This window comes from Callospermophilus lateralis, chromosome 9 (assembly GCF_048772815.1).
Source record: "Callospermophilus lateralis isolate mCalLat2 chromosome 9, mCalLat2.hap1, whole genome shotgun sequence".
Lineage (NCBI taxonomy): Eukaryota > Metazoa > Chordata > Mammalia > Rodentia > Sciuridae > Callospermophilus > Callospermophilus lateralis.
In genome coordinates this window covers 25,367,036-25,393,514 of record NC_135313.1, presented here as the reverse complement: position 1 = coordinate 25,393,514, position 26,479 = coordinate 25,367,036, and the positions used below count along the sequence as shown (strand labels likewise).

Sequence of the window (26,479 nt, the reverse complement as noted above, 5' to 3'; positions counted from 1 at the left end):
CCCAAGCTGCTGGGATTACAGGTGTTTGCTACTGTGCCTAGCAACAATGTGTATTATTAGATTAAAATTTATTAGGATATTTTATTTCTCAACATAGGGCTCTTTCACAAATCTATGCAGTTGTCCAGAATGGTGGATGTCATTGCCTGCTCCCACTAATCCCTTTATCCGTGGGAGCTCTTGTCCCCAGACTGCTGTGACAGGTGACCACACTTCCCAGCTATACTCTTCACTGGAAAACTATTCTCAAGTGGGAGCCTCATCAACCAGAAGGCAAGATGCCTCACCTCATGTCCACCATCAAAATCCTAGACACTGACACACTTGGCTTCAGGAGGGGATTTAACCCTGTGGTGTAATTCATGGTGCAGAGCTTCCTGTGGAGTAAGGCTGAGTCTCATGTTCACTGAGACCACAAACATGCTAGCTTTTCCTGCTTCCCTACCTTGATTTCAAACTCCTTCAGTAAGTCACTTGAACATGGATCTCCATCTCAGGCTTAGCTAGAGGATCTGACTGACGAAACAGCTGAAAAACCATCTTCCCTCTGCTTTTTCTCTCTCTGTGTCTCTTTCTGTCTCTCTTTTGGAGTTAAATGTTATTGTATGGCATAGAAAATAAAACAATAAAAAACTCCTCATTTGTCTCAACGAAACTCAATTAGGCCCTCTATAGTAAACATCCAATGCTTTAAAAAGAGAGAAAAAACATGGGAAAAAAATCTCTCTGTTTGCTAATAAACACTTGTCTGTCCAATAATCTTCAGAAAAGAAGTCAATATTAAAATTTACCTCACTGAATAATAAATTTTAAGAAGGATGAAGCTTATTGATGGCATGAAACATTGTTTATTATGTCTTCTTCACAAAATTCATTTCTGTTTAAAGTGTTCAAGGAGCCAGGATATGTTAAATTTAGTGCACACACAAGATGATGTGTTCCATGATGGTGGCCAGAGGTGTTTGTGTTCAAGCGGAAAACACGATGTTCAGAGCAGGCTGTAGGGAAGAGCGAACATCTAAGCTACGGACCAAGGAACAAGTTGAGATATGAAAAGCTGAAGCTGAGGAGAAAAGGTAGAAGACACAAGAGAAAGACGAACTTGGAGACCGGTAGATTCAGAGTCTAGTAAGAACGCAACATGTGGTCCAGGCTGCAGGATAATGGGATACAGAGAGGCTGGCGATGAGTTTCTCCCATTCTGTAGGCTTTCCTCTCATGCTTATGTTTCCTTTGCTGTGAAGAAGCTTTTTAATTTGATGCCATTTCATATATTAGTTTTTGATGTTATTTCCTGAGCTTTAGGAGTCCTACTGAGGAAGTAGGAGGCATCTAAACTTGGGAGATTATCAGGCAATATCTTCATTTAGTCTGGAAAAAGCAAATGATGGTCAACACTGTCCTGGAGGAAATGAGTGTGGGAGGAAATGAGTGGCAACGTGAAACAGCCAGGCATGTGCTAAAATTAGTGAAGAATATGTTTGGTTCTACCTTTGGCAATGTTGAAAGCTGGATAAGACACATCAACATCAGGCAAAGGATTTCATCTTTGGCTCAATAAAAAACAAAAGTAAATGTTACTCTCCTTCTTAGTTTATTCACAGTTCTCATGTAAGGAACTTTTAGAAAGTTGTAGTGGTTGAAAAAAATGAGGGTAGGAAGAGACAAAGAACTGGAAGCAATAGTTTTATATAATTATAGCTAAAGTAAAAAATTTTTCATGATTCTGGTAACAGAGAAGGAAGACACATTTTGTATCCTTCTTAGCTTCCTCTAACTGGCCTAGAAGTCAGTATTTGAGATTTTGAAACTCATGTTCAGTTTGCAGAAAGACCCTTGGTCTCAACGTAAGCAGAGAATGACCTTGTTCTTACAAAACAGACTGGCTAATGAGTTTATGTGGTGTGTGCAGCCTTATGTTTTCTGCAAGGTTTCTTCATATTTACTCAAACTACAGGACTTACTTGACAATGATGCACATAATTTCAGCTAAGGTTCTTTTCTTCTGTGTTTTTTGTGTTGACAGGAACACCCAGTAGTGCTGACAAAATTTGTTGAGGGGGCCCGGGAAGTAGAAATGGATGCTGTTGGCAAAGACGGAAGGGTGAGTGCTTTATCCTCATCTCCCCTATCCCTTTCCTTCCCATCAATTTTTTTTTCCCTAGCAGTCTTGAAACATTCACAGGTTAGAATTCACAATTTCTACAAAACAGAGCTGACAACAGTGGAGAAGTTGCTCAGTCAAAAAAAAAAAAAAAAAAGAAATTCACTGACAACCAGCTGATGTGTCATGGGTATCGTATTTCCTGTTTCATACTGTTAGAATTTTTCTTTGATGATACTCAAAATTAATTATCATCCTCTTCTCATCATTCTTTTTGAATAGATTTCCTCTCTCATTTTCTTTTGTCTGCAGTTTTCCTTTTATGTCTCAATGAATATTATAAAAACATCCAATACTTTTCTTTCTGAAGTTTCTAATTGAATCCCTGGTTTTCTTTTGGTTTCCCACCCTCCCCGCTTTCTATTGAATTAATAAAAGCAAAACAAAACAGAGGAAGGTGGATAGGATAATAATATAAAATTACTTTATTATATCACATCTGGTATCCCTAATAGAGCAACACATGCTTCAGGGAGAAATGAAAATATGAAGAATGTTTCACTTAAGCTTGCCAGTTGTGTTAATAAGGCATTTGTGATTTATCTTGAAATATAGGAAGCTATGTTTTAGAGGTCCATGTCATCAAGGAAAAATAAAAAGCCTTCATCTTCTGTTTTGCAAATATTTCAAAACACTACTGAAGATATTAAATGCTTTGTTTCTCTCTCTCTTTTTTTTTGTCCCGATTAGCAGTTTTCTTATTTTTCTTTTTAAACATCTAATGTCTATTTACCACAGAAGCATGGAATCTTGACTCGAAGCACTATTAGAGATAATTTATTCCAGCCTCCCTCCCCTAAGGACAGGAGATATATATTTTACAATGTCTTCAGAAGGCAGTCATTTGATTTCTTTTAAACTCTTAGGCGATATAACACAAAAAATGCTGAAATACTGCAAGAGTATATTGTGGAAGTTTATTTTTATTTATTTATTTATTTATTACTGGAACTCTCTGTCATTCCTGACTTCCTGAATTTCAGAGCATAAATTTAGTCTCTTCTCTTTCAACATTTTAAATATTTGGAGGTTCAGATGTAAACAAGAGGAATATGATTGTACATCTGTGAAAGTGGAGACTGTAAGACTGTCCTAGAGACATTTGCATTTATTCAATTATTATGCTGGTACTGCTCTGGTGGTCTGATTTGGCTCCAGGATACTAGGATATTCAGCACCTAGCTTCTCTCAGCTGCTGACTATTGTATCTCTTGTACTCTCTGTTTTATATATACTCCAGGTTATTCACACAATTTTTAAACTAGCATACTCAAAATGGGGCATAAAAGTTCAAGTACATTATGATTATTCCCAAGTGGGATGATTGCCTCCCATTTTCCATACAATCATGTGTATGCACGCACATGTGTGCGCGCACACACACACACACACACACACACTCTCACACACAACGTAAACTCTTCCTCTGTGTCAAGTATCAAGCCAGATAGTGTATATGTATTTGTTTTATCTTTACAAATATTTTGTGAGACAAAAACGATTGTTATCTCTTGTCAGAAACCAAAGCTAAGTAGATAAGGCACCTTGCCCAGATCACAGTGCTCAACAGCAACAACAGAAAGATGGAGACTCCATGTCACTCCGATTTAAGTCATTTATAAATCTGATAAGCAAATCTTCCATATAATTTATGTGAGTCTTTTACAGTCACCCTATTATTCTGCCTCACTTTCAGCTTCATTACTCCCCCCCCAACACCCCATACACATATTATTAACGTCCAGGAAAGTGATTGAGGCCATGGACTTTAGAATATGACAGATAAGGGTTCAAAATCCTAACTCAGTCACTTACTGCTTAGATGAATTTGGTTATTTATTCTTGCATTGCTTTCATTTCTGTATTTCTAAAAGAAGACAAGAATATTTTCCTCTTGCATTCCTTCTCTCTCAGACTTCAATTTATAGATGTCTTGATCAGATCTAAAATGCTTTCTAGTCCACCTAAGTTATGCCATTCCTCTAGCTGGATTATTCACCTCTCCTATCTTCTTTTCTTTGCTAGTTCTAAAAGAAAAAGGTATCCCCTGTGCCTTTCCAATGCTGTAGCTTCTTGTCCTGTTCTCAAAAGTCAGGGTGGGTTGGTTTAGGTTTTTATTTTATGTTTATTTATATCCATGTTAATCACTGTAAGAGGAAGGCAGCTCTCAGGCACTCTCGGCTGCCTCTGGAGGCCACTGTCACTGAGCAGGGGCCTTGGACAGTGTGTGTGAACCTCATTCTCCTGTTTTCATCAAAAACTTAGCAAGGGAACTGTTCAATGCTCCAGGAGAGGAGGCATCTGTTAGGATCAAAGGGGTGGGTAAGGGAGCAGCTTCCTTGGAGTAGGTGTCTGACAGCACTTTCTAAAATCTTCTTTTGGCCAGGTTATCTCCCATGCCATCTCTGAACATGTTGAAGATGCAGGTGTCCACTCGGGAGATGCAACTCTGATGCTGCCCACACAAACCATCAGCCAAGGAGCCATTGAAAAGGTCATCATTTATAAGTGAAAGTGAAGGGCAATAGCAAAAGATGAAGAAAAATTAAAAAGCTCAGTTTAAAAAAAATTAGGTAGCAATGTAAGACATGCTTCAGGTTAAATTTAATAACGAGGGGAACTTTCTTGTCCTTAGCTGAATACTTTAAAGATAATTTGTTTCACTGCCCATAGTGTGCATTCAAACTACCTAGGGAGCTTGATAAAATACAGATTGCTGGACTCTACCCTGACATTTGTAATCATGTAGTTTTGAATGAGACCCTTAAATTGGCAATTTCACCAGATCCCCCAGTGATGCTGTTGTTGCTGGTGTGGGGACCACATTGAGAGAGTGGCTGCCGCAGGTGACTGTAGTGGTTGAGAGCCACTTACAGATTAGCAGCATATGAAGTGATGCTGATAGGAGTGGTAAAGCAGGTGTGCAGCAGTCTGACTTGGGAAACTTCTGGAACCTATGCTTTCATTTTTCACCCTTACCCTCATCTCCAATCAGCAATTCCCGATGCTGATTTTTTTGCATGTCTCTTTTGACCCATCTTTGAGAGCCACTTCTTTAAAGAACTTCCCAAGAAAGTAAACTCTGCCTCAGCACTCAGTATGCATGGCTCGTGTTCACCTAGGGGGCCTCTCAATACATCTTCAGGTACATTAAGTCAGGCTTGGCTTTTTCCAACAATCCTGCCATCAGAATCCACATAGGCCTGTTGTATATTGGGCTGTATCCTGAAGGCTTTACTTTGTTCTAGAATGTGGTTGTAGCAGGATGAGTTTAATAGTAGCAGTATAAAAGGAAAAAATTCTAATATGCCTGAAATTCTAATATGCTTCACTGTCTCATGTCAGGATAAATGACTTAAAAAACTCAGATTTTTTTCCAAATCTCTCAGAGGTCACTGTGCCACAGACTCCACTTCCTTTCATACCCAATTAAGTTGCTGACCTACTCCTGTAATGGTAATGAGCAAGGTGCTCTTGCTTCTTGAAATTAGTGCCCCCTCTTAGCATAGGGACCTTCTGCCTCTGGTTGGATTCAGAAATTCCTATATGTGACATGCAGACATGCAGGGCCTCCCTGCAGGCAAACACCATTTCCTTCTGACCATAATATCTACCCTTGTAGAGTTTAGGGCAACAGAAAAGTAACATAAAAGAAATCTCCGTGGTCTCTTTGCAGTACCATGTAATTTCAGGGCCTGCACCTCTCAGCAGGTAGGTCATTAGATTGATATAGAGTTTGGACTGCAGTTTCTGGTGCTGAAGCAAGTAGACAGAAAGGATTTCATTTAACCCTGTATGTAAGATCAGGGTATATAATTGTAGGAGATAAGGGCTTTTGACAGGCAGATAATCCTGTGATACTATTTGTCTTTTTCCACTGATAGCCTGTTATGATTATATAGTACATATTATTTTGTTAATAGAAGCCAAATAATGTTCCTGATCATCATCATCACCATCACTACCACTACCATCATCATCATCATCATCATCAATATAGATATAAATCTCCATAACGAGAAATTTAAGCAATATAAATTTAAGGTATTACACATTTTTGTTTGTTGGTTTTTAATCTAAGCTATGCTCTTCATCACCATGTCATTGGTCTTTTGTTTTAGGTGAAGGATGCTACCCGAAAGATTGCAAAGGCTTTTGCCATCTCTGGCCCATTCAATGTCCAGTTTCTTGTCAAAGGAAATGATGTTTTGGTAAGAAATACCAACATCCATGAGGGGGTACTTCCATAGAGCCTGATCAGTTTGGTTTGTGTCCCTCTGGTAGACTCTGAGCACCAGCCAGAGAGCCACCAAGACCCCTGCAGCTACTTGTGTCTGAGAGTGACATTGCACAGCTTACAATGCTGATTTTGTTTGAAGCCACAGGCTCTTGGTGACATTGATATGTCAGTCACAGCTTTGTGAAGCACTCTGATCCATTGGAAAGAAGATCACTGTATACTCTACCATCTACAGTAATACATAGTGCTATCTTAAAGTAATGCAGAGAGTATTCATAAATGTATTCATTAAAGTTCTGCTTTCTCCTTAATCAGAGAAGAAAGCTATTTTGGAATCCATTTGTAAAAAGTAAACATGTAAGACAAAATTTAAATTAATCAGGTTATTCCTAAGTAACTTATTTATTTAACCAATTAATAACCAATTAAATAAGTTATGCCATTACATAATGGCTATAAAAAGTGTTTAAGGTATAATCTTTGTTCTCCAAAACTTTGTAACTTAGGACTGTGAAAAAAAGAAATTTGTAAATAAATATAAGAGTATAGTAGCTGCTCGTTGTTGTGGTGGGGGTTATACAAATAAAAATAGTTTTGGGGTTAAAGAACAGAGAGATTATAATTGATAGTGTATTTACACACATGTGCATGAGCCTGAATATCATTTGCCTGGTTTGGCATAGATCATAAAAGTCTTCCAGGAAGGTTTTGTCTTATGAGCTGGACCTTACAGAATAGTTGGGATTCTGACAATTAAAGAAGTTAGAGAGGATATTATACATAGATTATCTACAAAGGTGAGAAGATAGTATATTTTATGAAATAGTAAGTAGTTCAGTTTAGTGGGGTATTTTTCTAGGTAAAAAAGGGGAAGTAAACTTTGAAGTGGGATTGGGGCCAGGAAGGTGGCATAAGATAAAACAGAGAGGTGTATTGAGGCAAGAGGATAGAAGGTCCTCATGGACTAGTCTTTGATGCCAGCAAATTTTTTAAAAGGCCTTTCAGTAGAGACCTGGCATTATCTGAGCTCTGCATTAAACTGAATTTACCAGCGGTGTGTGGGATTCAATTGGGGAAATGGGATGAAAAGTCATAGTCCAAAGGAAAAATCCAAAGATGTCAACAAAGAGGAAACCAGTTAGAAAAAATCCAAGCAATGGGGAGAAAGGGACAGGATTAGCTAAACAAGTGTTGGGCTCTAGTTAATAACAGTTGGAAATCAAGTGGCAAGGAAAATATTAATACTCTATTTTTGGCTCTCATCATCTCTTTCCTGTTGAATTTTCCTTTCTCTTCAGGTGATTGAGTGCAACCTGAGAGCTTCTCGATCTTTCCCCTTTGTTTCCAAGACCCTTGGGGTGGACTTCATTGATGTGGCCACAAAGGTAATGATTGGAGAGAACATTGATGAGCAGCATCTTCCAACGCTGGAGCATCCCATAATTCCTGCTGACTATGTTGCAATCAAGGTAACATTTTCAAAAATCCAGTAGTCATTTTATGAGTTACAATGAAGTAAAAGGAAGTTTGACATAAAAAAAATCTAGTGACTTTATGAACCTTCTAACTAAAGTGGCAGACTGGGGATTTTTACTTCCTTTCAATAATGAGATGCAATTGTACTGTAGAAAATTTCATGTAACTGTTGTACCTTTACAGAATTCCCCCAACATCTAGAATTCCTAAAGTCAAAATTAACTAGCAAGTAAATTGTAAACTATGTTTATGCAGCTGACACATGATGGTACCAGTTTAGTTGACAAATAGAAATCCTAGACATAATTTGTTGGGATAAGGGTAGAATTGTGCCACTTTTAAATTGTGTCAAATCTTGATGCAAGCATGACTTCTGTAAAAGTGGTTACCCTGAGGAGATGGTTAAATGCTTACCACCTTGGTCACCTTTCTTAGTTTGTATTTTCTTCAGTGGCATAAATTTTCCTTCTGAAAGACTGAGATAGAACTTGCTGTTTATAGAGATGCTGTGAGAGTAATGGATTAAAATTATATTTATTTATTTATTTATTTTTATTTTTTTATTTTTTTAATTGATTGTTCAAAACATTACAGAGCTCATGATATATCATCTTTCATACATTTGACTCAATTGGGTTATGAATTCCCATTTTTTCCCCAAATACAAATTGCAGAATCACATTGGTTACACACTCACATTTTTACATAATGGCATATTAGTGACTGTTGTGTTCTGCTACCATTCCTATCCCCTATTATCCCCCCTCACCTCCCCTCCCCTCCCCTCCCATCTTCCCTCTCTACTTCCTCTGCTGTTGTTTAATTCTCTCCCTTTTTTCCCTCCTCCTTTTAATAGTACCTTAATAATAAAGTCATGGTACTTCTCTAATTAACTCAGTATGTTCATGCATGGAATATTTATAACTGTGGTCTTGAACTTATTCAATGGACAGGCATGAGGACTAGTGTGATACATAAACATTTATAAATATTATATAAATATATATTTTAATTTCTTATTAAAATTTTAAAATTTGTTTTAATTAGTTATACATGACACTAGAATGCATTTATTCACTTTGATATATCATACATAAATGGAATAATTTCTCATTTTTCTGAGTGTACATGTTGCAGAATCATTGGTCATGTAGTTATATACATACATACAGTAATAATGTCTGTTTCATTCTGCTATCTTTCCTATCCCCACATCCCCTCCCTTTCCCTCCCATAACTTCCTTCTACCTAATCAAAGGTAACATTATTCTTCCCTAGTGCCCCCCCACCTTATTGTGAATTAGCATCCACATTATTTCTTAAATGAAGCATACAATAAAATTAATTTATACTCTGTGATTTATTTAGGTGCTCTTGACGTATTTTGGATGTCTTCAAAAAGTTTCTTTTTCTAAGGGTGCTAAGTGACTGACCTCTGATTTTTATAGTGGGTACTTCAAGTTGAAGCTATGAATCAGAGTATTTATTAAACTTGCTTAAGTTGACAACTTAGGATACTTTGGATTTTATAGTGCATTAAGATGGAATGTTACTTCTTGTGGCGAGAAGGGTGGCATTTTGTTCCTAGAGACTATGACACAAACATAAATTGGTAAAGCTTTTATTTGTATGTGTGTGTGCATGTGTGATGTGGTTTTGTTTGAGACAAACAGGTAGTAGGCACTCTAAAATATATTTCAGTGTATATAAATTTTAAAATTTATGTTTACTTGTAGATATAGAAATATGTCACTTATTTTTCTTATAAATATCATGTGTATATATGAATATGCATGCATAATTTCCAACTAAAAATAATATTTATGGGTAAACATTTTTCAAAATGCTCCATATTTTCCAGCTTGCTTTTTTTCCTAGTTGTCATTGTATATGAATTTTTGAATTTTTTTTGCATAGTCAATAGCCCTAGTGGGTTGATGGACATCAATAGAAGGAAGAATTGGGAAGCCGGAGTGCAGGAATATATACTAATTTGATTTAGATGACCCAGTGAAATGAGCCCAAGGTAGAATTCCCATGATAACTTAGAAGGGTAACAGAATCAGTGATGAAATAGTCTAGATCAGATAATTGGACATATATGCAAGATACAAAAACTTGGTTCTTAGTGAATTTCACTGATAAAATAAAAGAAAAGGAACCACTCCTATGTTCCAATTCATATGAAAGTTATGGGAAAAAGTGTTCCCAAGTAGAATGTTTTCAAAGCTTTTAAGAGGTGTCAACAACAGTTTAATGTCTCAGAAGTCAGCTTACAGACAGCCAATGCTGGCAAGGTGGCTTGTTACAAGTTCAAATAATCAGAAAAAGAAGAAGAATGTTCCAAAAGCCTATCAAGGAAAAGAAAATGTGTTTGAACTCTGTGTTTGGGGAAACCAATGCCCAATAGACGTTGTTTGAAATCACTCCAATAAGAATATGTGTAGTCCAGATTAGAAGCACTGGTCTGGACTGGTCACAGGGGACCTATTTACAGAAATAATTTGTGATTATTTAACCCTAGTTTTGGCCAAGAGCTCAACAAATTCTTGGAACAGAATTTTAAAGCTATTTTTCAAGTCAGATTCTTGGACCAAAGATATTTCTTTTTATGTCTTCCATAGCCTAAATGAATTCTATGAGAAATGATTCACTAAATGTATTTAGCCTCTCTTATCTTTTTGTACCTTTCCCTCACATATTTTTCCTCCTTGTTTTGTCTGACAGGCGCCAATGTTTTCCTGGCCCCGGTTGAGGGATGCTGACCCCATTCTGAGATGTGAGATGGCTTCCACTGGAGAGGTAGCTAGTTAATGATCCATGAGTACTTTTATCAAATCTACTTTGAAATCTATGGTTTTATGATGTGAATATAGTAAAGCAAGATACTGAGTAGTGAGAGAAACACAAACTTCTACTTTCAGATTCTCAAAGTGCTGAAGAATTTTGCATTAAAGAGAAATCACTTCTTTTGTGACAGTCAAAATTCTCAATTATATTTCAACATGGGAAAATAATATATGTAGTCTTGATTCATTTCCATATTGCACATTTATTTCCACATTACAAAAATTTCAAATATTTTTCTAGATGTTTACTGCATTCTCAGTAAATGCACCCTGTGTGTTTCCTTTTATATTAAGGTTCTCAGTTTTCTCTGTAACAGCACTTCATCCCCTGCTTTGTTATTATGAAATCAGATCATAGTATTTTTACAGACAGCATGTAGAATGACAGCATTAAAGAGATCATAGACCTACATAGTGTGAAAATCTGCAAATACATGCAAAATCTATGGACCACTTTTAAAGCAACTTTAACCTCTTGGGGATTTTCTATAAACTATAATGGGACTGGCCACTGGATGTCCCTCTTCACTTGTGTTGGGACTGTGTCAATAGAAGGTTTCTTTGAGAATGTGAAATGTGTTTTCTCATAGCGAGCTGTCAGATTCTGGAAAGTTCTCTACATGTCAGTGTCAGGACATTTTATGAATCACCTAGCCCTTGACAGACATACTAGATACAACCTTCAGATCCTCATCGGTGCACATCGGAGTGGCATCATCAGACTGTGAGGCGTCATTGTTTCTCTTGGTATTAAGGAAAGCCTGAAAGAGGAGAATATTTAATTACAACAAATACGTGATGTTTTATATGGTTGCCTGGTTACAAGCAAGATCTGTGAGAAGAAGCCAAGTGAGACAAGAAGGCAGGCAATGAGGAATAAATGACTATCCTGTTTTTACATGGATGCTTAGAAGAGGGGACTTTTGGCTCCTTTGCTACCTCTTTTAATTTAATAAGGGAGAAAATCTAACTTTAGACAAGGTACTACATTCTATTTTTGGTCAGGTAAAGGAGACTTCAGGTTCACCTCGATCCTCTGGTCAGTAGTAGTAGGGCTGTTTTCAGCTGCTCCAGGGTCAGCCTGGGAGAAGTCTACATTCCTTTGTGCATTTTCTCCAGTGTGACAAATTTGGTTTCAGTGCTAATGTCCTTGCTGCCTCCCTACATACATTTTTGGAATTGTTGAAATATTGAATGAGAAATTGAGCTCTGCTCTTGGTTGGACCGTTTTTTTTTTTTTTTTTTTTTTAATCAAGTATAAAAAGGAGAAAATTCCTCTGTTATTAGAAAAAGTAATATTTCCAAGTGCCATCAAGTGTCATGTTTCAAGGTCTGTTTTATAATTGAAATCAGAATAATAATTTTAGCTTTGAAATCTCGATTATGCTTCAGAGAGATTTTTCGGTGTTTAAATGGCTTGTTCCAGATTCATGTAAGACTCCAGCTCCTGCATGAATGAAAGGACATTTTATTTTCTTGGTGGTAAACTGGGGATGCAAGTCTTAATCTTTACTGGAATATTCACTACTTTGTATTGTTTCACAGAAAATTGCTGAAACCACTCCTGTGTCATTTTACCTGTACTTTATGACTGATTCCACAATTCATTTCAATAAAATTTCTGATCTGTTAACTTAGGGTGATATTATTTAAGATAGTTGGTCAGTACACGACTGATTAAAATAGTCACTATGGAGTAAAAAGCAGCATGCACTTGTGGTCAGTGAAGGTTATAGTTATGAGCACTATCCTTGCCCAGTAAGGGAGTCATTTGCTTAAAGAATGAATTCAAACATCGGTGTTATTTACTATAATGGTGGTTTTGTACCTGTGCCAAATGATGATGTGCATGGCAGAAATGACTCCCATCATGTTGAAATATACCACTTGTCCTCTAGTTATGGTGGCTATTTGACTTGTAGCTAGATTGTAGCACAGTTACCCTCCATGAAACCTCTGTACATCCTAATATGTGTTAGTTTGGAATCTTTTTTTAAACATATGGCTGTGGCATTCAGGACTAGTTGCAGGATATTTTGGTTCACTCTATGAAAATGATAAAAAAAAAATGAACAAGTTCCTCTGAGATTTTCATGCTGCTATTGAATTTCCCAGGAGGTTTTTCTATAAGCTCTATGAAATGACTCCTAACCAATTGATCAGCAGTTAGTCATTTCTACTACTGACCTGTGAATTCATGCGCTGCTGGGTAGTATATATGACATATACTGTTATTTAAACATTAAGTCATATTAACATTTGGAAACTCACCACATTATGGACCAGAAGCTATGATTTGTATCCAAATAACTCACAGTAGAATCCAGTATGTTGTTCCACTGAGTGTTGTTGAATAGAGAAAGAATTGCTTATTCATTCATTATGCTTAATTAAAAACATAAGATACATCTGCCTTGGCCAGCCTTCTAATCCCTGGATTCAGATTGCTTTTAGTCTTTGAGCAACATTGATAAAAATCTAGGAAAGAAGTCTATGAGTAAATTGCTTTCCATTTGTATTTTGTTTTGTTTTGCTTTGTTTTAGTAAGTGCAGTTGACCCTTATTTTCTTTCTGTTTTATTTTTTCCTTTGTTCCTAAACAGGTGGCTTGCTTTGGTGAAGGTATTCATACAGCCTTCCTGAAGGCAATGCTTTCCACAGGGTTTAAGATACCTCAGAAAGGCATCCTCATTGGAATACAGGTAAGGGTGTGCAGCTGTGCACATTCCCGGGATGGCACAGAGTGCCTGGGACATTAATTGTGGCATAGAAGAGAGGAGACTTGTTTCACATTCCACTAAATAAAATACCAACTTATAGAAAAAATAGACATTTGTTATTCTATTTGTTCTCTGATTTTTGCCTTCTCCTGTTACAGTAGCCAATTCAAAAATAAAATAATAAGATAAAAAGAAAGAAAATGTCTGTAGTGAAGGAGGATTTGTTCTAAAAGGCACTCAGGTACCTTAAAACAACAGCAATCTCTCTTACTCCTTGGTATGGCCTTTTTAGTATATCTTGCTCATGGCTCCCCCTCCTTAGCCCTTCAACATAGGCTTTCAATAGAGTGTACTCCATTCTCTCCTCTTTTGACCATCTCCCTTGTCATCTCCTCTGTGTCTATAGTATCTATTCTCTAGCTGTAAGTAACACTTTTAATTCTTTCTCTTCCATCATCTTATGTTTCCAAATTTGTCTACCTCTTTTGGATGTTTCAAACCCAACATTTCTCAAATTGAAGTCATGTTTGTTCTTTCTTGAATATTCTTCCTTTCTCCTTCCATTTCCTTCCTCTCCTCCCTCCTTCTTTCCTTTCTCATTCAGTCCTGCATATGCCCAGTCCTTCATATTTCAATATCTGCTAAATGACAAAGATTCAAGTTTGAAGAAAGGAAAATTATTTGAGAAATGTTCTCAGTCTAACTTCCCAGATTGAACATTCTTGCAGGGCAGTAACTTAAGAAATACTCATTAGTATATTATGGAAGCTCTTAAAATATTAGTATTTGATAAGCTTTCAAGGTCAAATCAGGGAGAAATTATTATAAATATCATGTACAATGAAAAGGGCATTATCAGTTTATTTTTTCAACTCAAATGTAAATCTTAGGATAAAATAGCACACAGAAAACATCTATTATCCCTTGGAATGTTTATTGGAAAAGTGCACAAATCATTATGTTTACAAATTTCCTGAAAAAAATACTATATGCTTCTCAATGGTCTTTTTTTTTGAGATTAGTAATTCTTGGGTCCTATAAAAATGATGGATGGCCTTATATAACATCCCCACTATGCTTTTAATAAGTACAAACCCTGTGTGGTTACATTAAAAAATCAATAAAAATATAATTAGAACAGTAACATGTATTCTTAAGTCAGTAGGTGATTATTATAAATGCCATCTCATTAGGGTTTCTTAATATTATTAAATGAGACTCTGGAGACTGGACAAGTAGTGGTTTTGGAGAAGTTTCTGCAAAGAGTAACTTGAGATTTTGCTTCATAAAGGTGTCAGAAGGAACTAAAAAAAAAAAATGAAAAAAAAAATAAAGGTGCCAGAAGGGTGATGGTGAATAGTTAGAGCAGAGGCTAACAAGATGACTTGCAATTGTGAAGCTTAATGGCAGTTTAGAGACAAATCACATCATCTGAGCGACTCATCACGTTATAAACGCATATTAAGTATTATTAAGTCTCAAGTATGAGAATATTTGCCCAACTTCCAGTTATGGCTTAAAGTTTAATGTGAGACCTGGGGGCATTCAAAGGAGACCATGCCCTTAGCCCTGATCTTCAGACTAATCATAATAGTGCTAACATTTTAAAATACCAGTTTAAGAAGGCAGTGATGTATAAAATTGTGCCTTGTTTGGTTCCAGCGCTGCAGGGAAAAGTGAAGCCAAAATTAATTTGATCCCTATGAAGTATTTGTGTGATTTTGGCATCAGTGAACAGAATTTTGCTTTGTAGGAAAAAAGGGAGTTTTTATTTTAAGGGGAAAAATTGTTTTCTTAAAGCAGTATGATTCTGTCCATTGGGATTCTACCTTTCAATGCCTTCTTTTTAAAGGATGTCAGTTTTAAAGAATATCAGTATTCTAGCATCTACATGAATTGTGGTAAAGGACCTTCTGTCTGTGTATAAATACAAAATGTTAGGAATTTAAAAATATGTTCTTAAGTATAAAGTAAAAAACAAAGTTTTAAGGAAATATTTGCTAAAATTATATTTAATGAAATATTTACAACTGTGGAAAAATTTGATAGGACTGGACTGTAAATCTCTAGAGGTAGACAAGAATCATTTTTTAACTTATTTTATATGAGAGGCAAGGAAAACTTTCCATTCCAACAGTTAATGTATAGTCTCTTTATTGCTAGATCAAGGGTTTTCATTCATAGTGATTTTAAAAAGTGCTTAATCAGACAATTTAAACTGAAAAACATGACAGAATATTCTAACCAGAGAGTTAATAGCCATAAAACCCACCAGAAATCTTCTTAGCTAGAAAGGAACCAAATCTTATCTCATCTTTTTATCCAATTTTCATAGCAGATACAGAGAAAGTAATCCAAGTTTCATATTTCAGGATACACTGTTCCTTTTAGAAAACACTTTACTGACCATGATCTTACTTGGTTAGAGAATATATATATAAACTTTTTTCAAACATATAAAGTCAAAACTGAAAAGATCATAAAATACTACTGCTAAAATGTAAATGGAACTTGCGCCTAGTAAATATATTGGAAAGTATATGGTTGAAGATGAGTTAGGTAATAAAGTTCTGAGAGAACAAGTTCATGATTACATTTTGATTTCTTAAGGGAACCATTCATTTAATATGAAGCTGTGTGAACTTCACTTACAGAAGAACATTGGTACCCAACTTTGCTGCAATTAATTTGATAATTTATTTCTTCATTATTAATAGGGAAGATGATCAATATCCCATTTGATGTAAAGGGCTTCCTTTGTCTTCCTCTCCCTGCCCTGACAAATTCCTGGTATGGGTAGAAGGATTTAGTGAAGGTACCTTGACTTATTAATTTTACTGTAGGTTTCAAGAGATAATTGTAGGAACAGATAAACATGAAGCAGAGGAAAAAGTGTCTCTGAGCCAGGAAACATTTTTTCTTAGTGTTTAAACTTGTTACATGTTTTAAATAGGCATTTATTACTAGCAGGTTTCAAAAACCGCTTCTCAATATTTAATAGGTAGATTGGGTGTGCTTGTGTGTGTGTGTGTGTGTGTGCACGCGCGTGTGTGCACACACACATTATCTGTGGCAGTCCTAAATATTAAATTCTCACCTCTTTTCCACCCTACTCCTTTACAAACTCTTTGTTTCTTTCTGCCCTTCCAAAGTTAAATCCCATGGGCCAAATTGCCTGGGAAGTATGAAATATTCGTAGTATCATCATATCAATCTTGCCTAATGAGGATTTAGAGAAAAAGTCAGGATTCACATATTGACAAGGGATCCTCGCCAACTTAACTGTTTCAAGTCTCTACCAAGACCTGCCATATTCCAAGGCATTTCAAAAGTAAGAAAGGCTTAATATAGGTTTATGTGGCAACAAAATCATGCTTGATTTTCCTGCAGTAGTTCTAGCCACTGTTCATCACATCAGAACTTATTTTTAGTTTCTATGAGTAGGCAATCTGCCTTGTTTTGAGGTTTTCTGGAACACCCTTTAACAATAAATGATTCACTCTGGAGTAGATCAAGAGCACTCGCTTTTTTTCCCCCTCTGATTGGGCTATTCACTGATGCTTGTGAAATGGCAAGCACCAACCTGACATCTGCGCTTCAGCATTGCTCAGAAACACAAAGCAAGCATTTTATTTGAAAGGACAACTCCAAGTGACATGAATAACCTTTTATCTTCAATACAGCATCATTAGGAACAACCATAGAGTTGTCAGTCCCGATGTCCCTGGAGAATCTGTAGGCATTACTTAGTATTAACTTGGCTTTCTTTTCTTCAGCTAGCAGTTGAGTTAATGGAAAAATGATCATTGGAGGAAATATATATGTGTTTCACTTTTAAAGGGATTCCTCCTTATAAACATTTCCAAGAAAATAAATCAGCTTGTACTTTTCACCTTTAGTAACAAATGGTTTCTTACACAGGTATTTTCAATCAGCTTTTAAATCTGAGGCTACTCAGATGCAAGCTGACAGCTGTAATTTCTTTTTGTAGAGAGGCTGTTTTATGTGTCACAAGTGTTCAATACATGTTTGATAGAAGTTTATAATGTGTCTATGGAAGCCAACACCCCAGACCAGAAGGCAGAGTGGTTCCCTGGCTGGGAACTGCCAATACTGTCATGTTGGATATTTATCTTTTCCACTTGGGGGACAGCACTGAAACAGCTCCATAATGAGGTTCTGCCTGGTGTCTGCAGATCTTAGAGGCCTTGCTGACTTATTTTACTTTAAAATGACAAAGAAAAAAATTGCATTCTAGTACTCCTCCCTCAACATTTTTCATTGTGACTTTGGCTGAGGTTAATGCATCTTGACCTTAAATTGCAAAATGAGTGAAGGATCGTGCACTCAGCCTCCCTTCTTTCCCACTTCTAAACGTTAATGTGCACCAGACTTGCCTGGAAGGTTTGTGAAACTACAGATTGTTGGGATATACTCCTTGAGTTCCTGATTCAATAAATCTGGGTGGAGCCTAAATTTTCATATTTTTAACAAGTTCCCAGGTAATGCTTGCTGCTATTCTCAAAGTCTGCTTTGAGAACCACTTTACTGGTGAAATAGCCTTCTAGAAACAGTTAAAAGTTATTTTTTGCTCATGGTGGAACACACCTAGAATGTGAGTAACTACAAAGGCTGAGGTAGAAGAATGGAAAATTTAAGGCTGGCCTTAGCAATTTAGTGAGACTCTGTCTTAAGATGGACTCAGTCTTTATTTTTTTAATTTTAAATTTATTTATTCTAATTTGTTATACATGATATTAGAATGCATTTCAATTCATGCTACACATACAGAGCACAATTTTTCATGTTTCTGGTTGTACACAAATTAGAGTCACACCATTCGTGTCTTCATACGTGTACTTAGGGTAATTATGTCCATCTCATTCCACAATCTTTCCCACCTTTCCCCTCCCTCTCCTTTGCCCTATCTAAAGTTCCTCCATTCCTCCCATGTTCCACCCCAACCCCCATTATGGATCAGAATTCACATATCAGTGAAAAGTTCAGCCTTTGGTTTTGGGGGATTGGTTTATGTCACTTAACATCATATTCTCCAACTCCATCCATTTACCTGCAAATGTCATGATTTTATTCACTTTTAATGCTAAGTAATATTCCATTGTGTATATATACCACAGTTTCTTTACTTCATCTACTGAAGGGCATCTAGGTTGTTTTCACATTTAGCTATTGTGGATTGTGCTGCTGCAAACATTGATGTGGCTATGTCCCTGTAGTATGCTGTTTATAAGTCCTTTGGGTATAAACCAAGGAGTGGGATATCTGGGTCAAATGGTGGTTCCATTCCAGTTTTCCAGGGAATCTCCATACTGCTTTCTATATTGACTGTACCAATTTGCAGTCCCACCAGCAATGTATGATTATGCCCTTTTCCCCACATCCTCACCAACATTTATTATTGTTTGTATTCTTTTTTAAAATATTTTTTAGTTTTCATAGTTGGACACAATTCCTTTATTTTATTTATTTATTTTTATGTGGTGCCTAGGATTGAACCCAGTGCCTCACACATGCTTGGCTAGTGCTCCACCGCTGAGCCATAACCCTAACCCCTTGTTGTTTATATTCTTGATAGCTGCCATTCTAACTGGAGTGAGATGAAATCTTAGGGTAGTTTTGATTTGCATTTCTCTAATTGCTAAAGATGTTGAACATTTTTTCATATATTTGTTGATTGATTGTATATCATCATCTTCTGAGAAGTGTCTGTTCAGGTCCTTGGCCCATTTATTGATTGGGTTATTTGGTTTTTTGGTATTAAGTTTTTTGAGTTCTTTATATATCCTAGAGATTAGTGCTCTATCTAATGTGTGTGATATTCTGTAGGCTCTCTCTTCACCTCACCGATTGTTTCTTTTGCTGAGAAGGAGCTTTTTAGTCTGAATGCATCCCATTTATTGATTCTTGATTATATTTCTTGCCTTATACGAGTCTTGTTAAAGAAGTCTTATAGACCAGTGGTACAGAATAGAGGACACAGTCAGAAACCCACATATATACAGTTATCTTATCCTAGACAAAGTTGCCAAAAACATATATTGGAGAAAAGATAGTCTCTTCAACAAATGGTGCTGGGAAAACTGGAAATCCCTATGCAACAAAATGAAATTAAGCCCCTATCTCTTATCATGCACAAAACTCAAATTGGATCAAGGACATATGAATTAGACCAGAGACCCTGCACCTAATTGAAGAAAAAGATGGACCTTGTCTTAAAAAAAAAAAAAAAAAAAAGACTGGGAATGTAGTTTAACTGTAGAGTATCCCTGAGTTAATTCCTAGTATTTCAAATAAATAAATAAATAAAGTCATTACTTACTATTATTATCACTATATTTTCAGTGCCTTTTTGTTAAAAAAGTCTAAGAGATTAATAGTTAAGTTCATGATTAATGTATCATTTATTCAATAAGTTTGCTGAACACTTTTATGTTTTATCTCCTAATCTGATTTTGGGCAAAGTTCCATCTGTTCTGTGTTTAGCCAGAGGTCACAATATAAGTTTTCATATTAGGAGTTTAACAAAACTCAGAGGTTCATTTTGAATATTTCAGGTATATTTCCTGTAAATCAAGAGACTTTAGACCATGAACAAAACTAAATGTGTCATCTAGTTCAGTTCCTTCCTTTACCAGAAGGATCATACTTTAGCATATGATTGTTCTGTTCTTCTGCCCTTTTTTTTATGAGTCTGCCATATAACTCATTAAACAGTCCTAATATCACTAAGAGTTATTCTCTAATTTTACTTGTCTAATTTTATTCTACTCTTTTAAATGTTTAGCCATGAGATTCTGTATCCAAGCTCATTTATTCCTGCTTGGTCCCAACTGTATATGGAAAATGATTGTCCTGGGCATAGTTTCAATTCATATTCTAGAAGACTGTCATGAATAACCCCTTAGCCTGCCTTAGCTGAGATCCATCCTGTTGCATTTATCTTTTCTATTTGCCAATAGTTTCCTTTCATAAAACTTCAGTTCTGGGATTGAGAGCGTCAGAATCTGAAAGAATTTTGAATTTGAATATAATCTTTGGGGTCTTTCCCTAGGATTTAAATCTACTCTCAGAGAACCTCTGCATATAAATATGAGGAGAAGGTTTTATCCACTGAACATTATCAATATTGTACAAGAATCTCGATAGGTTTTATCGCAATTCCTAATTCCTTATTTCTCTGAAATAAGATTATGTCCATGGTTTTCAACCATTTATAGTATGATTTCTAAATAGGTTTAAGACATTTACTGAGGTAACCAAATTACATCATCTGTTTAAAACCTTTTTCAAGGGAAACCAGCAAAATGGTCCCATTTAAAGAATGGATATTTGGGCTGGGATTGTGGCTAGATGTGGCTGGGATTGTGGTAGAGCTCTGGCCTAGCTGTGGGACTGGGGTTCAATTCTCAGCACCACATAAAAATAAAGGCATTGTGTTGTGTCCATCTACAAAAAACAAACAAACAAACAAAAAAAAACCTCTCTCTCTCTCTCTTTTAAAAAAATAAAATAAAAAATAAAGAATGGATATGTTTTTAAATATGACTTTAAATAATATAGGACAGGTGCTCAGACATCCATGTTAATGAAGCCAAGATCAAGGACTGGTCTTTAGATGTGTCACTTAGCTTTGTTTCCTTTATCCTGACTACTGTCTTGCAAAGATTAGCTCTTAAACACGGGTGGTATATTTAGAAGTGGGAGTGCCCTGATGGTAATGGGCAGAAGTCCAGGGAAGGTAGGACCTGGAAACTATCTCGGGTCCTGGGAAGGAAAGGACAATGGACTACTAGTAAGTATTTAAACAGTGAGTTGGAACATTAGGGAAACCTGTTTGGAAGTAAAATGTGTATATGTGATAGGAAACTCATTTGGGTAACAGTGTAACTGTTACTAGTATAACAGCTGCTTTAATATCCCAGGCTTGGAAACGAGGAGGTAGATGAAGAAATCTAACATATAAGAAACTGGAAAAAAACAATGATTTCAATAATAATAATAATAATAATAAATATTTATTGAGAAATATTATTGGGCCTGTCACTGTACTAAGTTGTAGTATTAGCACTTATGTACCATTTACAATTACTTTATTGAAAATAACACTAACCCTGTGACAAGGTACTGTTGCTATTTCCATTTAAGTGATGAGGAGAATATATCATAGAGAGGTGAAGTTACTCAAGGTCGTGCAGTTTTTAGCCCATTTTGTCCAATTGTCCCAGATTTGAGGCACTTACAAAAACTTAAATTGAGAAACAAATATACCACTTGTGGTAACTTTGAATAATTGTTATATTTTTAGAGGTCTGTTCTTTTGAGAAAAGTAAAAGGTGAATGATTAGAGCATTTAAAAAATGTGTTATATATATGAAAAAATATAAAGGATATAAAAAATATAAAGCTCTAGATTATGACTTCAACCTATTTTAATATTCCTGTGTTGGTTTTCTTATAATATAAGCAGAATTGAAAACTTGGGCTTAATTTGTTAGTAAGTTCTAAGTCCACGAGAAGTAGAAATATTATTGTCATCACTGCTTCAGAAATGAGTGCTCAGAGATATTACTTCTCTAAGCACATGTTACTTGTGAATGGTAAAGCTAAAATTCGATATGCAGCTTAGAGACTCCAGAGCTCTATTTTTTTTCTCTTTCTGTATGTGTGGTATAGAGCTCATTCTTTAATCATAAAATTTTATTGCCTCAGAGTAAATGCAAAATTGAGTTCCAAATGATTGAGCTATTTCCAGGACCTGTACTTGAGCTACCAGGACAGTGGCTGAGTTATTGAAGGCAGCATGGAATTAGAACTTAGCAATGAGAGCAGGCTGGACAGGCAGAACAACTTAAGAGGAAGACTTGGTGTTCATATCCTAACCCAGGTGTCTTTTACATGCCCCTGACATGGGAAAGGATCCATGTAGAATTGGGGGGATCTAAACCTATAGTCAAAGACTAAGTGGATTCAATAGGGAGACTTTGTAATAGTATAGAACAAATCAGTGTGGTTGAAATTTCATCTGTTGGAAAACTAATAAGAACTTATACTCAGTATAGGGGAATAAAAGGGGAAAAAACACCCTGTCATCTTTAATATAAAGTACCCATCAACATGTGGTTTTGTCTTTTCTAACAGTGTGAGGGACCACCATATTGAATATATTTAAATAAAGAGTATATACATCTAGAGAGTGAATCTTATTAAATTCCATTTCAGCAATCATTCCGTCCAAGATTCCTTGGTGTGGCTGAGCAGTTACACAATGAAGGCTTCAAGGTATGCTATGTTATTATTCTTTTCAGTATTTTTGGTTTGCATTGATATCTGCCCACAAAACCAAATACGGTAGAAAGAGGGAAATAAATCACTTAAAATGTTTCCTTTCAACCTGAAAGGTTTAACTCGGTAGTTTCCAAACTTCAATAGAAGGAAAAGATTAGAAAGACTAGTTTTTAACAAAATTACCACAAACTCAATAGAAGTTGTCAGCTAAAATCTTAGCAAGTTTAGCTGAAGCCTAATTGGAACAAAGTTCCAATGCATTTCCACATAGTTTTCTTTTTTATTTTCCTGTTTCCATCTGAGGTCATAGTTTCCAGCTGTTATAGTTACAGGCAAAACTTCTTTGCAGTGAATACCTGTACACAAAGCCTGGTTCAGTAAAGCAGAATTATTCTCATGGCTCAGGGTGGGTCTGTGACCATGGGGCTTTGTTGACCTGATAAAAATAAGTCCTAAGCCATGAATAATTCTATATTTTTCTCTTCTACAAAACAGTTACAGCTGAGGTTCTTATTTTTTTTTTACTGCAAATATTTTAAAAGTATTTAAAGTGCCCATGCCTCTAGATTTTGAGTCCCAGTTTCTACTACTGGTGCCATATTACTTCTCCTGCTTATCAATTTCTTCTTTATGTTTTAAATGATATATATATCCTAGTAGGCTTCTTTGATCTACAAAAACTTTGACTATGACACAGTAACTGATTTCTCATTTTGAATGCAGCTCTTTGCCACAGAAGCCACATCAGACTGGCTCAATGCCAACAATGTCCCCGCCACCCCAGTGGCATGGCCATCTCAGGAAGGACAAAATCCCAGCCTGTCTTCCATCAGAAAGTAAGAACTGAACTGACTATTTTCTGAGTTGGTGACATAGAGGATTAATTGTTGGAATGAGTATAATGTGAATGTGTTACTTTACAATTATAAGCCTTTGAAAAATTATTTTAATCAACCAATTTAAAAATGAATATATTTGTGGATGCTAGTAAAATTTCACTTATGAAATTTTCAAATACTATAGAACACACTTTGTCTATTGTATGCATGGTATTATGAAACATCTTTCAAATACTTCTTGGTAGGATCATTTTATTGACAGAAACATGAAAGCAAGAATAAATGTCTTGCAGTACTTTATTTCATGTCAAACTCATGTATATTAAGTGTAAGATTAATCATCTACATTTCACTGATGTTGTGCATCAATGGATCAATTTATTGAGCCCTTGCTTCATGAAAAATACTTTAGTGAGCATTGTGGTAATGCCATCCATCAGATTTCTAAGTTGCTCATTGCCTGATCACATTGTTATCATGCCTTAGACCACATCACCATTAGGTTTTTTAAGACATTATTTCAGAACATTGTGTGAGCCTTCAGGAATACCAGCATGTCAATACTAAATTATGTGGTCTAAGTGCATGGCAGACCATTTCAGGATGTTACAACCTACCCACTGGCTACATTATACCAAATCTTATACATGCTACTATTTGTCCAAGCTTTTAGAAAGCCAACCTATAAATTATTATCAAATTAATAAAAAATGGCATCATGTACAGACCGTCACAGGCTTCCCAAGATAATATAATTCCTCTCTTTAGAGCTTTGTAAGACAATAATCAGTACTACTTTATGCTTTTGATATTTAATTGTCTAGTAGTGTCTATAGCGGCCCAGTAACAAAATGTGAAATAGTTTAATAAAAATCAGGTTACCTGTGTTTTTACACCATCTGCTGAGAGGCCCTGAGAAGCAGGCAGTGAAGTAGACAGAATATGAGTTTGGATTGTAGGATAGGAAAGCTTTCATTGATATAGAGATCACCACTTTGTAAAAAAACAACAACAACAACAAAAAAAACAAAGTAAATATGTATAAAATTATCAATTCTTACTATGGCCAGATAGCATTTTTAAATAGAAACAGATTCTACATCCCATTAATTAAAATTTCAATTGACCTTTTTCAAGAACACAATAAAAGAGTTATAATCCCCAAATCAGTTTGAAAATTTACTTAGGAATAGAAGAAGGCAGGAGGAAGTCAATTCAGTATGACATTGACTTAAATGACCAAGAGAATCATTTATGTTAGTATTTTAAAAACAAATTATACAATATACATTGCAAGTTTTAATTTATTTTGTTTATTCTTCCAGACTGATTAAAGATGGCAGCATTGACCTAGTGATTAACCTCCCCAACAACAACACTAAGTTTGTCCATGATAATTATGTGATTCGGAGGACAGCTGTTGACAGTGGAATAGCTCTCCTCACTAATTTTCAGGTATGTTCTCTCCTTTGGGTATAGGCTACACATAGGTTTTATTTTTGGTCCCACACTGAGAATGTTAATCAGTATATGCACATCTCTTTCCTTCTCCTTGCAATGTTCAGAATGGATTGGAATTTTTAATAGAGTCTAAGATAATGGTAGTAACATGGTAGGTCATGGCTTTAATGGGACAGTTGGTGCTCAAGCAATTGAGATCATTAAAATTCTTGAATAACCATGGCTCTTTCATTACTTCATTCCTTATACAAGTATCCTTTGAATAAAAAGTGACAGTGGGGTATGGAATAAAGGTTGAAATTTTATTCCACTGTTTCTCAATGAAAGTGACCACATGTAAGCAACAGATAAATAATTGAAGGTACAAGTGCTTGTCCAATCCACAGAAAATGGTTGCATAAGGTCCATTCAGTTTTACTTAGACATGACCCACCAAATGTATCATAGGTAGACTCACAGACTTGAGACTCATTAACCTCCTGCCCACCATATACATAACGTGTGTGTGTGTGCACACACATACTAAATCAATATCAATCCCTGGGAGTTGGGGTAGAAATAAGCTTATTCATAGTGACATCTGAGAAATGGGGAAAAATCTCCATGAAATAAAATTTTTTATTCCTTTTATCCCATATCCCTTTAGAAATTGAGAGCACACAGTTGTGACTTTTCACTTCTTATTCATAGAACATTCACTTTCATTGCATGTGGGTTGCTAAGATTCTTATCATTTATTTGCAGGTGACCAAACTTTTTGCTGAAGCTGTGCAGAAATCTCGCAATGTGGACTCCAAGAGTCTTTTCCACTACAGGCAGTACAGTGCTGGGAAAGCAGCATAGGGAAGCAGAAGCCCAGTCCCATTCTTCAATCAACCTGAGCCCTGTTTTATCAAAATGAACTGATTCCCAACTTTGTTTTCCAGAGATGAATATTGATACCAAACTTTATTTCAGTTTACCCTGTTATGCCTTAATATTTCATATCTTTCAATATTTAATTGTCAAAACTTGATTAGAGTCCTTTTTAAGTAACTCATTCTTCGTGAGATTTTCATCCATTTAATAACACCTGTTTTGGGTGGGTTAGGCTCACCTAAATGCAGTTAACATTTTATGGTGCTGATTAATGACAATCATGGCAGAAAAAAGTTGCCGTTCTATCTTCTGAACTCTCAGTACTTTAAACACACCCTTGGCATTGTTTTTAAATAGTATCTGCCACACTCAGGACACATTAACAGTGCAGAATACTATAAAAATTTGGTAACATAAAATGTAGGTTTAATTTATGAGCCACTTCATCATGATGTTGTGTATTGCTTCTTTTTGATAATAATTCTCACCTATCTGGCTATCCACAAATGCCATTTTCCATTCTCATGTGACTGAATTAAAGAAATGTGACAGAGGCCTTTAGGTTAA

The 26,479-nt window shown here is 35.8% G+C and overlaps 1 protein-coding gene across 1 annotated transcript in view; it reads left to right on the top strand.

Annotated features, from left to right (window-relative positions):
- The window catches only part of Cps1 (carbamoyl-phosphate synthase 1), a 112,599-nt gene extending 86,702 nt beyond the window's left edge, over window positions 1–25,897 (top strand). The window contains exons 29-38 of the mRNA XM_076865932.2: window positions 2,027–2,104; window positions 4,551–4,658; window positions 6,286–6,375; window positions 7,703–7,873; window positions 10,608–10,682; window positions 13,332–13,430; window positions 22,689–22,748; window positions 23,478–23,590; window positions 24,919–25,048; window positions 25,799–25,897. Of these exons, the coding sequence (XP_076722047.2) occupies window positions 2,027–2,104; window positions 4,551–4,658; window positions 6,286–6,375; window positions 7,703–7,873; window positions 10,608–10,682; window positions 13,332–13,430; window positions 22,689–22,748; window positions 23,478–23,590; window positions 24,919–25,048; window positions 25,799–25,897 (1,023 nt within the window). The remainder of the gene's footprint in view (window positions 1–2,026; window positions 2,105–4,550; window positions 4,659–6,285; window positions 6,376–7,702; window positions 7,874–10,607; window positions 10,683–13,331; window positions 13,431–22,688; window positions 22,749–23,477; window positions 23,591–24,918; window positions 25,049–25,798) is intronic.
- Window positions 25,898–26,479: the final 582 nt, after the last annotated feature.